Source organism: Pelodiscus sinensis, chromosome 11, assembly GCF_052426305.1.
Source record: "Pelodiscus sinensis isolate ZL-2025 chromosome 11, ASM5242630v1, whole genome shotgun sequence".
Taxonomy (NCBI): Eukaryota; Metazoa; Chordata; order Testudines; family Trionychidae; genus Pelodiscus; species Pelodiscus sinensis.
In genome coordinates, this window is record NC_143062.1 from 27,537,454 (window position 1) to 27,553,274 (window position 15,821).

Here is a 15,821-nt window from a genome sequence, read left to right on the forward strand (position 1 = left end):
AACTCACCAGTTAGCCCAGGAGCTGTGGTGAGCTCCCCGCAGCTCCCAACTGCCATGGTGAGTTCCCCATGGCTCCTGGCACCCGCAGTGAATTCGGGAGGTGGTGGGGTAGGGAGACCCTGATGGCTTCTGCAATCTGACATTGGGTCCCTCTGAAGCTGCGTCCCCCCGCCTCCCCTCCAAGATTGGGGATAGGGTGCAATGTGTGGGACTGGAGAGACCTACAAATGTGAAAAATTGTGAATGGTGATTCTGCAAATCATCAGGGTCTCCTGAATGCACAATGAAGGAACAGAACTTCCACACCGTATAGATCCAAGCATGAGGGTTTATTACGCACAGCGCTGGCAGAGTGTCACTTCACTTAGCAGGCTCAGTGAGACTGCCAAACAATGGATTACTATAGATTATATAGGGTGCCAATGGGCAGAGAAAAGCGACGGGGTGGGAGTTCCCAAGCCCCTGGATAGGTTCTAGCAGCAAGACACAATGAGCACAATAAACCAATAATCTAAAAGATTACGTCATTGCTCTGCCCATAGCTCAGGTTAACATGTTTGCTATTACGCAGGTGTTATCCCTCAAACTTTTCTTCTTGCAAGGTGTAAATTAAATCCTGATTTCAGGTCCATAGAAATGATGGAGGCACTTCCCAGACAGGTTGGCCCACAGGTACATTCCTAGAGGGTCTCAAAGCAAAAAGAACAGTAAACAGTACACAGCAATGACAATTGTGTATAGTTTATCTATGCATCCTCTTGAGCTCGGGTTGGCATCTGTGAGGGACAGATGCCATAACTTATGCTGACACGCTAGCCCTCTCCCTGAACTCTGGTTGGCATTCAGGGAGTACATACTTGTTATCTCATCCTGAACCACAGCGTCTCCAAGGCCCCGCTCTGTGAGTTATGTGCCCGTGTCCCATAAGTCCCCAATTACTGCTCACCACCTGGGGTTGTGCCATCTTAGCTTGTTTATTGCAGATTAAACAAACATGTCTGTTTCTTGCTTATCTCAACCTTTCTTTAGCCATGTATTGTCCATTGTTCACTAGGCCTCATGCCTCAGACCAGGCCCATGGAGTTTGGGCATATGTGAAAGATTCTTAACAGAGACTGTGGTCAAGATCTTACATACATATTATTGGAATTTTGGCCCTTCACACAACACCCCATAAGGTGAGAAAGTGGTATTGTTCCCATTTTACATGTGGGGTGGGGGCTGAGACACAGAGATTTTGGACAAAAGTATCCACTAATAGTGAGTGCCCAGTCTCAGATGCCTAAGATCTGATTTTTTTAGAGTACTTAGCATGTAGCATTTTATACATTCAAAGCACAATTCTCATTGTATTCAGCTGCAGCTGCAAGGGCTCAGCACTTTTGCAAATCAGATCCCAAGGTATAAAGTCAAGCACTCCTAAAATGAGGAATGTATAATTAGTGATTATTTGGAAAGTTTGGTTTAATTGACTTGGCCAGCATCACATAGGAAATCTGTAGCAAAAACAGGGATAGACTTAGTTCTCCAGGGCAACATTCATCTGCCTTAGCTGTGGGACCATCCTTTGTTTTCCTACAGTCTCTTGCCTCATTCACTACACACCGTCCAACGGATGCCTCCTACGATTATGCTTCCAGGCAGCATTCCTCTGGGCAGTATCCACTGACTCTTCAGATGACATTGAGCAGTGGGGTGTGCTGTCAGGTGTTCTCTGCTCGGTGTTCCCCTATGGATCCTTGATGTTCAAGATTTGGCCTCTCTCTTATTCCTATTTTTTCATCTGTTGTCTCACATATGCAGCCTGAACCTAACTCTTCCTCTCCCTTAATTGAGGGGGTAGGTCTTTAGTCTTAATTTCCTCATGGCATTTTCAGTGATGCTCATCACTATAGTTTCAGAGGGCTTTGCGAACATTAATTAGCATATACAATAAACCCTAACCATTCGTGGTGGATGCGTTCCTCACACCTCCGCAAATTGTGAAATATGTGAAATCCACCCAAACCAACCTGTCCTAGGCTTGCAAATAAGGCAACAGCTTCCTTTACTACACAATCCTGATTTATTCCAGAACAGGTCCAGCATTTGATGTGGAGATGTGAATATCAAAAGCAGGGAAATTTCCTTTAACACACTCCAACTCATCTAATGAACTGCGTGTCCTTTGGTAAAAATAGTTTATGATCATGGAATTAACAATTGTATAATAATGGCTTAATTCACCAGGAGACTGGATTAAGGCTAGCCAAACAACTTTAGTTCTGGCATTTCCTAATTCTTGAGCATTTGACTTTGCAGCCTTAATAATATTCTTTTAGTATAGCTTTTCTGTGTAATTTCCTAGATTTGTAAAAAAGCAAACTGAAAAAAGAAAAGAAATTCCATTATGTGGCGTCATATTGATATCTACCAGGTTCATCAGCAGGTTGGAATCTTTAGATCCACCACACAAACCTTTGCCACAAGCTACTGCTAGCAATCACAGGTTATTATGCACTGTGTGGACCAGCACTTGAGGGTGTGTCTAAACTACACCCCTTGGTCAACAAGGAAAGCCTTTTCCAATCGATCCCTTATGCCTCATGCAACGAGGTTTACAGAATCGGTCAGAAAAGGCTTTCCTTGTCGACCAATCCCCATCTAGACTGCCGCTTCTTGCTGGCAAAGTGCCACAGCGGCAAAAAGCGGCGGCCATTTCTATTCAAATGAAGCGTGGGATATTTAAATCCCCGCTTCATTTGCAATAGTGATGTGCCTAATCTACATCCCTCTGTCGACAGAGGGATGTAGTTTAGACACACCCTTAGAGGAGGATGGGACACTTTGCCACCAGGTTTCACTGATACTTGCTGCAAGCAGAAGAATGATGAAACTCAGGCTGTCTAGACTACAGGGTTTTTCCGGATTTTTTTGTGTGTGTGTAGAAGAGCGGACACGTTCTTTTGGAAACCCTGTCTTCCTCCTCCCACGAGGAAGAAGGGCTCTTCCAAAAGACTTTTTTTTTCTGAACTTTGGCCCAGTGTAGACGGAACAAATTTCAGAAAAGCCTCTTTCCAAAAAACTATCGGAAAAAGGTACGCCAATTGCAGAGCACAATTTGTGTACCTTTTTCCGATAAAGCCCCGTAGGGTAGACATAGCTCCAGGCATCTTGGATTCCATTCCTGACTCTAGTAGGAGGGTTCTCTAGGGCAGGGTCGGGCAAGTTGTGGTCTGGGGGCCAGATCTGGCCTGGCTAACACTTTGATCCGGCCTGCGGACTGCACCTGGCTGCGTTCCGTGCCACCGAATATCCAGGCAGTGGCTCAGGCAGCAAGATCCTATTTAAATGGCTCACAGCTCACAGTAACAGTACTACCCTGGCAAGAGTAGGAGCTGCGAGCTATTTAAACAGTAATAACAACCCTGGGCGGCTGCCAGGCAATGCGGTAGCAGCAGGGCCGGGAGCCGCGAGCCCTTTGCTCTGTTTTTACTACAAATCCTTTGGCCCCAGAAAACGCTGGGGGGAGGCTATTCCCCAGCCCTGCCCCTTCCACCTCAGGCCCTGCCCCTTTCTTGGGGGAGGGAGGAAGGTGTGAAGCCGGCTCATGACCAGTATAAAAATTCATTAAGTGGCCCCCCCTGTGAAAATTATTGCCCACCCCTGCTCTAGAGGAACTGACTTTTCTGCCCATTCCTCCTGCAAATATTAACCCTTCTACTCTATGCCCCACAATGTGTCTCTGTCTTCTCTTCCCCACCCATGGCTCCTCAGCCCAGTTTCACTCTCCTAATCTAACCAGTCCTAGACTTCACTCCTCAAGCTTCTCATTCCCATTCTTTTTGGCCAGGAAATAAAAGGCACATCCTGGACACAAAGGCCAATTCCTAGTTGAATTTCAAGGTTTTCTCTAAGGGAAAGGTATCCAGAAATTTTTAACCTGGGCAAAACAATGTATTTTTCATTAGACTTCCTGCAGGGAAAATTTCAGTCAAAATGGTTAACGTTTGGCAAAATTTTAAGCAACTGAAAACAGAGTCCTATAATTGAAAGTTTTAGGCAACCTTAATAGGAAATGGTATGAGTCCCACTGATAGTGGAGCATGGAATGGATCTGTGAAGTAGCATGCAAATTTATGGTGCTATAAGCAATTTTAATAATACAATAGTAAAAGTATAGAAAATGTAATAGTTTGTTTAAATAATTTAACTCTTTGCAGACTACAGATATGATGTGATTGATTGTAATATCTATTATCTCATGATCAGGCAGGGCTACTGGCACTTTAGTGGGACTCGAACACAATATCTTAGGACCAGAAAAAGTCTCCATGCCCTGAAAATGGACCAATGAGCTAAAAAGAATTTCACCCTTTGTCTAACTAAATATTCACTTCTTGGGTAGTCTAGAAAATACCATTACTGTAAGACATAATATAGATAGGTTTTAACTTTTTTTCACTTCTAAGAGGCAGGCTGATTCAGCTACGAGAGGGTTAATAAATCAGGTAAAGCAGTAAAACTAAATCTAGTATTTCCTTTCAGTAATTTTCCAGCATGCCAGATAACTTTCTGTTAGTTGATTTTGTATCTCTTTAGGGGATTTAATTTTCAAGTTTTCAAACTGCAAATGTCAGTCTGCTTTAAAGTCATTCTGACTATGATGACAATGATATATAAAAAAAGATATCCATGTCTAGTAGATGGGCCCTAATTCAGGAAAGCATTTATACATGTGCTGCAGACCATCATTATTAAAGACATCTTTAAAGTGCTACATAGTCCTGTTTTTTGTTTAGCTACACCAGACTAACACGGCTACATTTCTATAACTAATCTTTTAACTACCGTATGTGCTTAACTTTAAACATATGCTTAATAAGTCATACTAACTTGAATGGGGCTTAGGCAGTTTGCTAAAGTTTAGTGGGTGGTTAAGTACTGCCCTGAGTAGGAATATTTTCCTGAATTGGGGCATTGGCTTGTGGATTTTGTTATTTTATGATACTATAAAGGAAGAATTTGTTCTTCAGTTTACTTGTATAAAGGTGAATTGTATAACCTTGTATAAAGGTGAACTTGTATAAAGGTGAATTTGTTCTTCAGTTTACTTGTCCAATTTCAGGGCATGGAGACTTTTTGTGGTCCTAAAAGAATGTGTTCAGGTCCCACTACAGTGTTGTTAGCCCAGCCTGGTCACATGATAAGGGACCTTACAAGCACATCATTCTGCTTCTAGTCTTGCTTCCCACACCCAGCCTAGTTCATAATTTTAGTGGTCTCTCTCTTGATGAATAAAATAATGCAAGAAAGTATATTTCATGGACCAACAGGACTTGAATCCTATTTTCCTAATGGTATGAAACATTTGTTTCTAGCCTTGGTGGAGGGTGGGGACACCAACTTTTCCAACAAAGCCACTCCTCCAGACTCTGAGTATAGCAGTTTCCTTGGCTTTGATCCAGAATTGAAAACATTCCCAACAACATTCCTCTGGCACAGGAATCATAGTGCACTAGAGTTGATACCAGTGTATTTTAAATCACTGGATAAAATAAATAATATTTTATAGGCAGTGCAATTACAATGGTAGGTATCCAGGTGCTCAAAGCATTGAAAGCTGAGATCTACTTTTGCTGTGATAGCTACAAAAATATGCCAGATAAACATTAAATTGATATATTTTAAAAAATCCTTTACCAAACATGCACCAACTTGGTCTGACTAATGGCATAATCATACCACTACCACACATAATGACCATGATTCATCAAGGCCCTGATGCACATGTGTAGTCTCAGTGATTTCACTGCGATTACACCCACCCTTGCTGAACTGAGGCCAAAATGGTGTTTTGTCACAAAGTTTAGCAACTATAGATCCTGCATCCAGAGTCATTTGAAGTTTCCAAAGCACCACAAACATTTCTCTGGCTGAGCTTATGAAGCCTATGAAATTAACATGGTTCAGGCATAACTGAGTCTTCACCAGAAAAGCATTTCAAGCTGTTAACACTGGCTTCTACCCAAGACACGTCACTTCCAAAAAGTCTTAGCAGCACAATTACTACAATTGGAGATGAAGGCACACACTAAGACCAATTTCATATGAGGCCAACCCTGCAGTTGTTTGAGATTGTCAGGGCCATTTTTGGTTGCCAGATGGTCTCCCAAAAAATACCAGTCGAGCAAAATAAAAAAAAATAAAAAAGAAGGAACATGGGATAAGCAACGATTGTGACTCACAAGCTGGGAGGCAGGGCCACGATCAGCGCTGGGAGCCTGTGACTGCGCAGAAGCCTTGCAGGGGCGGGGGGAGAACTTGTGATTGCGCAGAAGTCTTGCGGGGGCGGCTAGATTTCTGAAGCGCCCAGAGCAGCGATCACAGCCCCGCCTCTCAGCTGGGAGCCTGTGATTGCATAGAAGCCTGGCGGGGGCAAGGGGAATGGCTGGGACTCCCAACCACTCCCCCCGCCTCCACCAGGCTTCTGTGCAATCACAGGCTCCTAGCGCCGATGGTGGGCCCCGCCTTCTAGCTGCTCCCCCCGCCCACGCCAGGCTTCCATCTGGTGTGAAGCCAGAAAAATCAGAGAATACCGGGCATTGCACATGCCCAGTAGTCTCTGATTTTTTTTTTACCAGACAGAGAGCGCAAATACCGGACTGTCCGGCAGAATACTGGACACCTGGCAACCCTACGCGCAGTCCTACAAATCCCTAAAGCCTGCAGTCTATCTGTATTAACATTAAATGACCCCAACAACAAAAAAATTAAGAAAAAACTGAAAACACATTCCTATCTGCTGTTCTGTATATTTCTCTGAGAATTCCACAGCACTGCTCAGATGCAGAATTCATGTCCCCTGCAGATTTCTTTGCTTCCCTACAGAAAACTGACTTTCTGACAGGGAAGTAAAGGGAAACTGCAAGAACAGTCACACACCACTTTTGGGCAGTGCTGGTACATCATTTCAAACACCTGGAGCCACCGGTGGAAAGATAAATTAACCATGGGGCCAACGACACCCCAGCCAGTGACTCCTACCCTGAATTGGAGTCAAGCTTGTTGCCTAAAGCTGGGCTGGAGAAGACAGGACTACTTCTTCCCCTCCAAGGAGTGACTGGGGCTGGGTGTCAAACCCACTGCCATGCTGTGTGCAGAATTTTTAAATGTTTTGGTGCTGAATACCCTCAGCAGTAACTGAAGTTCTTCCTTTTCACAAGCATTATGATAGGAAAGAGTGCATGGTGATTACAGAGCAGGGGCAGTTGTTAATGTTTAATATAGTAAAAAAACTTCTGTCTGTCAATCTAAGCATTTGGTTTTGATTCACACCAGCTCACAAATAAAAATATGTGCACCACAGACTCATTATACTGGTGGCATATACGTAATATAGTGCTTATGTGCTAAAACTAAACCTGGTTTGTAACAGAAAATGGAAAATTATGGTGGATGGGCCAAATCCTGCAGTTCTTACTCATGCAATAATTTAACTTATTATTTATTATTTTATAGGAAAAAATTTTAAGCTTGTTTCCTAAAGCAATGCCTCTAAAGCCATATTTGGGCTTTTCTAAGGGAAATGTTAACTCAGGGCATTAGTATAGTATAACAAGTAATTGGAATCTCTAGTGTGACCTATAAAATGCTCTCTAACACCATGGGCTAAGGATGCTACATTTCCTGGTCTTGTCATTACTGATTAGTATTAGTGAAATGTCAGAGTAATCTTCTGTAGCTATTAGAGAATCTACTCTTTTCTTAGTGATGCCTGTCTGGTTCGAATGGTTTGTCTGTCAAGTTGCCTACCGTTAGCAATTATTTTGCAATGAGTGTGCTAATCAACGGGAGGGGGCAGCAATTATTACATCTAGTATCTTCTCTAAGTTTAAATATAACTAAAATCAAAGCAGTTCTTTGATGTGAATACAACTTTTACAGATGTATCAAAACCATTGTGGACATAGGGTCGAAGATTTCACTAAATGTTACCTTACAATACCAGGAGGAGGATGCTGGATGAGGGAGTGCTCTGCGACTGTGGGGCCTACTTCTGTTCCTCTCTGGTCTCACGCATCTGGGCAGTGTTCCTCTCGGCGGCGTCCACTGGCTCCCTAGACAGTGGCACGCTGTCCAAAGTTCTCTGCTCAGTATCCCTATCCTTGTTTTAAAACTTTGGCTGCACCCCTGACCCTGTTTTTGATTATTTGTCCCTGTAGTGAGCAGAGTTGGCCGCTCACTGACCCTGAGGAGGAAGAACCCCTCTCTGAGCCTGAGTGGGCTGAGACAGAGCCTGCCCCTTTAAGTCAACAGAGGCCTTGGGTAGCAGCCTATGTTCTCTTCTGTGGTTCCAGGTGCTCTGATAGGTACACCTGTAAATGAACAAGTCAGATTTGTGACACTACAATTTAATGGATGGGGTGACCTAGGGTACATTTACACTACAGAGAAGATCAAAGATGCCGCGGTTGCTCTTCCAGGGTTCAAATTAGCGAGTCTAGTGAAGACAGCTAATTTGGACTGAGAGGGGCGCTCTGGTTGATACTGGTAATCCTGCTTTCACGAGGAGCAAAAGAAGTCAAAAGAAGACTTCCAGCAGTGTAGACAGCGCTAAAAGCCAAGTTAAGCTACTTCAATTTCAGCTATGCAATTAAAGTAGCTGAAGTTGCATATCTTAATTCGACTTTGTCCCATAGTGTAGGCATACTCTGAGTGTTTAATAATGAGCATTTATATAGCACCTTTCACACAGAAGGACTGTAGAATGGTTTACAATCTGTGAGCCTAAGGTTGCTGTAACAATCTAGAAATCACTTCACTCATCACTCAAATGCAGCTGTTTCTGGGTTGAAATTGAAAATGAGTAAAAACACTGAAGTTGGGATCAAGTCCAGCATTGTGCAGACTTCAACTCAGGTCCTGGACTCCGGATTACATCTATATTTGTCTTTAAATCCGGTAACCATTTAACAGCAGCAATGTTAGCCAACAATTTAAGTCGGAAAATGAATAATAAAATATCTGGGTGAAACTGCAGAGCGAGGCCCTAGCCGTGATCCCACTGAAGCCAATTGCAACACTTCCTGTGATTTCCATACGAGCGAAGTCCAGTCCAGAATGTAATTAGCCTGAAAAAGGAGAATTAGAGAGACCTAACTACAATTTCGATATGTAGTTTTCCATTGTGACAGCATCATGCTGAGCTAGGTTGAAAGTACAGTACATCCCTCTAGTCTGCAACTGGTTCACATTATAGTCAGTCCAAGGCCTGCTACCATCAAGCCATCTGTTAGGGGGTTTGTTTGATGTTATTCTTCTTTGCATATGATCCCAGGTGTTTATGAATAATCTGCTTCCTTCCTCACCATGGTACCCTCAGTTAAATACCACTCAGGCCCCTCACTGACCTGGTTTGAATTTGTTGACTTCTGAGATACTTGTTAATAAAATGATGATGCTGTTTTTACCCACAGCTCTAGTACCTTTGTAGGCTTATTTCCAAGTTAATGCTTTATATCTTGATGCTCCATTTAGGGCCCTCGTGTTTATCGTTCATGGCGCTGGGGAACACTGCGGCCGCTATGATGACTTAGCCCAGATGCTGACAGGACTTAACTTGTTTGTATTTGCTCATGACCATGGTGAGTATTATAAAAGAAATAGCATGTGATTCATATCAGGTCAGGGCCATAGCAAGTTGAATGGAGTTAAAACTGTTCAGTGGGGGTGGGGGAGGGTGTCAATTAATTATAGATCAGCATAAAGGGGAAAGGATTGATCAAGGCATTGTGTAGTACTGTCTGTCTACTCTAGCTGATCTATCAAATGGCCACATAGGTTCCTTGGGTTCTCTCAGCCTTGTCATTATGGAGTCACCATTTACAATATTTTTATCATCTCCTTATGGGATTGACAATGTTGTGATTTATGTCTGGTTGTGGTGGAGTCACCATAGCTGCTATCCTGAATCACCTCAATGGAGATGCTGAAATGGTAATGTGTCTTTCATGCTCTCACTGAACCTGAAGGCCTAGCCTCAGGACAAACAAACAAACAAACAATGAATGTAATTTCTTTCAGCAATCTCCACGAAGGCCATGAACTGGGACAGCCCAACAATACATTCAACTTGGGGATTTTCTGCACCTAACATTTAGATTACCCCAGCTACGTCACTCAAGGGTGTGAAAAATTCAGTGTAGATACTGCTAGGTTGACAGAATAATTCTTCCATGGGCCTAGTTACCACTTTATGGGGGATGGATTTACATCCTTTCCATCACAGTAGCAAAGGTCTATGCTACAGCAGCACAGCTGCAGCACCACAGCAATGCTTCTAATATAGACATACCCTCAGGCTTTCTTGCTGTAAGACCTTGCTCTAGTTATACCAGTGAAATAGCATCATAACTCCACTGAAACCTTGGCTTTTCTTGAATGAAATCAAGACCATAATTTGGCCTAGAGGCCTCTTCCCATCTCTCACACATTTACTGACATGTAACACCACCATACACATTATCTCTGAAATTAGCTTGAGGTGTCTCACCAATATGAACACTTCAGAGTTTAGCAAACTTGAAATTTAGTGGAGGCACATCTGGTCTTTGAGAAAAATGTCTAAGCCTCAGTGAGACTCAACATCCACGTTTTCCCATTAGATATGTGCTTGAGACGCCCATTGAGTTTCAGCATTGGCAGCTAAGCAGAAATAGGCCATAGGATAGAGATAATCTGGTAGTCAATGTAAATGTCATATTTTTACAAAGTTGTGATTGTATGAAGAGCGAATGAAACACCACATACGGGGTTGGGTTTAACAACAGGCAAACATGCAGTTGGCCAGGACAGAAGATTCTTTGCAAATAGTATTTCACCTTTCACTTATACAATTTTAACACCATTGTAATGCAATTAATTTCAATAAACCGCCTTTCATTTACACCTGTGTAAGTGAAACTAGTAAGGCTTTATAAACAACAAGCAGTCCTGTGGCACCTTAGAGACTAACATATTTATTAGGTCATGAGGTTTTGTGGGTAAAAAGGCTTTAGGTATGTAGTTAGCCCAGTGGAAAGTGTTTCTTTTTCTCATGTGGCATAAAGTTGATGAGAAATATGATATGGAATGTTGACCAGATGCCGTATTGTATGCAAGGTTGCCTCTGTAGCTCCCCAGATTTCTGTTATTGTTGCACGTAGGAGCTAATCAGAATTTTAGTGCATGCCAGCATATCTAAACAATTTGTTTGGAAGCCTGGACTGTAAAGATCCGGGCACTCTGGAATGTGGAACTATTGCTCCTTTTTTTATTTTAGTTCCTTATGCTCTTCACTAGAAAACTTTTAACATGTTTGAAGTAGCAGAACTGAAAAATAATATTTAAAGGAGTGGAAATGGAAACAGCAATAAGATGCAGCACTTTATAGTGTAAATTTAATAGGGAGAGAATGCCACATCTCGTGATGGAAAAGGAGCTTTGAAAGTGAAGGTACCTGTCAGGAGTTATGGCACTATCCAAAAAGAAGCTTATTCATTCTGTGTTGCCATGAATTTTTTGCTAGACAAGTGCAAATATTATTTTATTTATTAATTTCATTTTTACCTTATTTGAATAACAGTATCCAAATTAAAAACAACAAACAGTTCTGTGGCACCTTAGAGACTAACAAATATATTATAACATGAGCTTTCATGGGTAAAACCCATTCATCAGATGAGTTGAAATGATAGAATCCAGACTATATATAAGAGCAAGAACAGTTACCTATCAATTGTAAGACCAGTGTTAATGATGCTAATTGAGTCAGGCTAGATGTGTCCCATTCATAGCTTTTGATGTGCAAATGTGAATATCAAAGGCAGGGGAAATTAGAACATCTTTATTGACTTTGCAACTGGTGATGATACAGGCAGTCCCTGGGTTACGTACAAGATAGGGACTGTAGGTTTGTTCTTAAGTTGAATTTGTATGTAAGTCGGAACTGGTACATATTGTAGGGGAAACTCTAGCCAAACATTTCTCCAGAGCTCAGTTTTATTCTCCCACACCTCACTTCCCTCAATCCTTTATTCTCAAGCTGAGGTGTCTGCTGAGAAAAGCCGCTCCACGTCTCCCTGGTCTGCTGGGAGGGGTGCTAGCTTTGCGTCTCCCTGGTCTGCTGGGGGGAAGCAGCTAGTGCGGAGTTGCCTCACCTCGTTTGTAAGTAGGGATCTGATGTAAGTCGGATCCATGTAACCCGGGGACTGCCTGTACTCAGCTTACTAATTGTTCTGAGAAATGAGCAGTCCTGTGGCACTTTAGGGTGTCTACACTGCACCATTAGTTCAAGATAACTAGCATTATTTCAAAATAACAATGCGAGTGTCTACACAGCCATTCCATGATTTCAAATTATTTTGAAATAATGGACGACTTACTCCGAAATCTATAAACCTCATTCTATGAGGAGTAACACCTATTCTGAAATAGCTATTTCGAAATAAGGCATGTGTAGATGCTCCAGAGCTGCTATTTTAAAATAGCCCTTCACCAGAGCCATTCTAAGTTATTCCTCCCCAGTGCCTCCTGAGGCTCTAAATAAAGATAGCAAGTCTACATTAGGGAAGCCTGTCTCGGACTAATTTTGAGGCTACCCTGCAGTGTGGACGCTCTATTTCTAAATAAGCTATTTCAGAATAACTATTCCAGAATAGCTTATTTCAAAATAAGCATGCAGTGTAGATGTACCCTTGGATACTAACAAATATATCAAGAGCTTTCATGAGTAATACAAGGTAGACGAGGTCATATCTTTTATTGGATCAACTTTTTTTGGTGAAAGAGATGAGCCACACTGAGATCTTCAGAAAATAAACCCAGAAACTTTGCCATAACATTCTCCATCCAAAACTAACAGGTTTATCTTGCAAAGGACCACAAAAGCTGGACACTGGAGATAATGTTGAACACCTTTCTACTATGAAGGAACAGTTTGCTTTTCCTTTTCCTTCAGAAGAGCTCTGTGTAGCTTAAAGGCTTGTCTCTTTCATGTACAGAAGCTGGTCCAAAAAAAGATATTACTCACCCATCTTATCTCTTTAATATAGCTATCACAATACTGCAAATAGTGTTCTGAGTCAGGTTATATTATTTGGTCATGCTCTCTGGTGGAGGTTTCCAAACACGGTAACAAAATCTCCCCAAACTGGTGATAATGTAATGCCACAAGAATGCTTGACTCTCCATTGCATCTCCCAAAATAGCCAGTCAAATCTTACTTTCTTTGTGTTGAGCCCATGATAATCCATGAGATCATCTGCAGAGAAATAATGAAAAGTTCCTTTTTAATATAGATTTTCTGCATTGTCTCCAGTGTCTCACTTTTGTAGTCTATTTTTATGTGATAAACTTTTTGGTTATGGATAGAGAATTTTATTTCACAGTTTTTGAGTTTGATCATAACATGGGGCAGAGTTATGGTTGTTTGGATGACATTGCTATGCATTTCTAGGTGTTCATAATATTTGGTTTCTTTGAAATTTAACCCCAGTTTTGAATTTCCTGAATTCATAGTGGTTGGGTTTTGGGGAGGGGTGTGAATTGTTGTTATTTTTTAAATAATGGCAACATTCTTGTAAGGTTTTCAACCATCACATTACTGATTTGTGATCTCAAAACTTCCCTCTCACTTCATGAAGCTATTTTCCAAGTACTGAAAAAAAAAATTCTGTGTTGCTTTCAGTTTCATTTTAAAAAATAAAACCTATTTTTTTGCAGCTCTGATGATAGTAAAAACAAGAGAATATGTCTACGTTAGTTGTCCTGAAGGTCCTTGATTGGGGACACACTGAGGAATTACCCATCAGCAACTAATTTATGCGGGAGGTTCTATTAAGTTCTGGCTTGTGTGGATTGGGGAGATTGATTCCTGCTTTGGAGACATGCTTTAGATGGGATATGATAGCTTTAGAGATCCATGAAACTAAGAGCCACGGAAAATGAAACTGAAAGCTAGAGAACCTGGCTTCATTTTCTCATGCAAAGTGCTTTAATTTTTAGAGTTTGAAGTGTTCCATGAATCTTTATTGTAGTCCCTATCCTGTTTTGATTGTTGTGGTGAGCTTTGTATTTGTTTTGATTGTGTTACCTGACCAGAACCCAAAATAATCATTATTTCACTTGTATAGATGGGTATCAACTAATAGCAGTTACTAAAGTGCTCACATTTTTGTAGATAGCAACATAATCTTATATTTACTTACCTCTTATTCATTTGCAGTACATGTTGCATTTTTCCCCTTTTACATGGACTTCCAGTGCTCCTTACAGGTGTAATATAAGTGACTGTCATTGGGAGGAAAGATGAAATAATCTCCACTCTCTTCCCCGTCACCTCCAATCCCCCACTTCTGGGACTCGAAGAGGTTCCTAGCTACTTGATTTGCTTAAACACAATGCCAGTATCCAGTCCCTCAGTGCTTCTAATCTGTGCAGGTATATCCAGAGCTCTCATAAAGCTTTCCTTTTCAGGTGTACACAACGTGTAGACCATAGGCGTACACAGCACATTTCATTAGGGTGTGCACCCAGGGAATTTTTTTTTAAAAGGTGAATATTTATTGAATACTCAATTATAAAGCATTTGGCGCTTATTGCATAATACAACAATCCATACTTTAAAACTAAAAGAGCATATTATGTGATTAAATTAAAATGCAAAGCCACTCTTTTTTGAGACATTAGGGTGTGCCTGGGCACACCCCCTGTGCATGCCTATGGTGTAGATACTTCCCAGTCTTTCATTCTGCTTTGAAACGTAGAGGACCACAGGGTGAATTTCATGTTCTAAACTCAGGCCCATATGCAGGAATTTCTGTGTGTGGGGGGGCGGGGGGGTGCTTTTTTTGTAAACGTGGACTGTAAACATGGACCCGCAGGGTTCCCCCAAGTAAGCGTGCTCTGTCTAGTCGGGGGAAGGCAGGAGTGGTGCACTGCCCAAGCCTCTCTCCCCCATGCTCTGGCCAGTTGGGGAAAGGCTGGGTCTGGTTCCTCTTTCCCCCGCCAGGAGCAAGGCTGGACCTTGTTTCTGGGGGGAGCCCCTGAAATCAGCCCCAGCTTTCCCCCGGCCAGCCAGAACGCACTTACTTGGGGGATTATGGGGGGTGTTCGCACCCACCCTGCGTACAGACCTGAAATTATCTGCAATGTCAGATCAAAATGAAAGGAAAGCGATTGCTTTTGTAGCTTTTACAGGTAATTTAGATGTTCCTAACTGAAGTTCCCTGCTGCAACTTTGTATGTTGTTTATTTTTGTGGTGAGCTAGAAGTCCCCTCAGACAGACATTCACTAATGCTTATGCCTTCCATTATTTTTCTCACCAGATTCCATACTTGATAAAGCCTTTATTTTATAAAGACGGAAACAGCTGAAGCTGTAGATTTAAAAACGCATCAGATATTTGGGATTTTTCAGCAGGGTCACTATGTTGTTCTTGCAACTGTTAGAAGGCCATTGTTGGTGAGAACAAAGTCTTCTATTTATCCATAGCGCTGGGAAGGACTGGTCTACATGGAAAGGTTAAAAGGACTAAATATGTACACCCTGGGGTGGGGGAATGATTGAGTGTCAGTGCTAATAAGAGAAAAGATGAGGGTGGTTCTACGTATTAGAAGCAACGGCTCATGTAATAAAAGGAAAGGAAATTATCTGGCTAGCAACATTCCCCAATAACAAAGTCAATCAGACTCCAGTGTAGTCCCATGGGGGATGGTGGAAGCCTTGGCCGGAGTTATTTAGAGTTGTTTTGGACAAAGCGCTCAGTAATGTTCTGCAAGGAATCTTGGTAGGATTGTGG

At 42.0% G+C, this 15,821-nt stretch overlaps 1 protein-coding gene across 5 annotated transcripts in view; it reads left to right on the forward strand.

The window, feature by feature from the left end:
• Window positions 1–15,821, forward strand: part of MGLL (monoglyceride lipase) — a 124,880-nt gene that overhangs the window by 44,851 nt on the left and 64,208 nt on the right. For all 5 annotated transcript variants that reach the window (XM_014572069.4, XM_075938803.2, XM_075938804.2 and 2 more), the window contains one exon: window positions 9,520–9,626. In XM_014572069.4, the coding sequence (XP_014427555.3) occupies window positions 9,520–9,626 (107 nt within the window). The remainder of the gene's footprint in view (window positions 1–9,519; window positions 9,627–15,821) is intronic.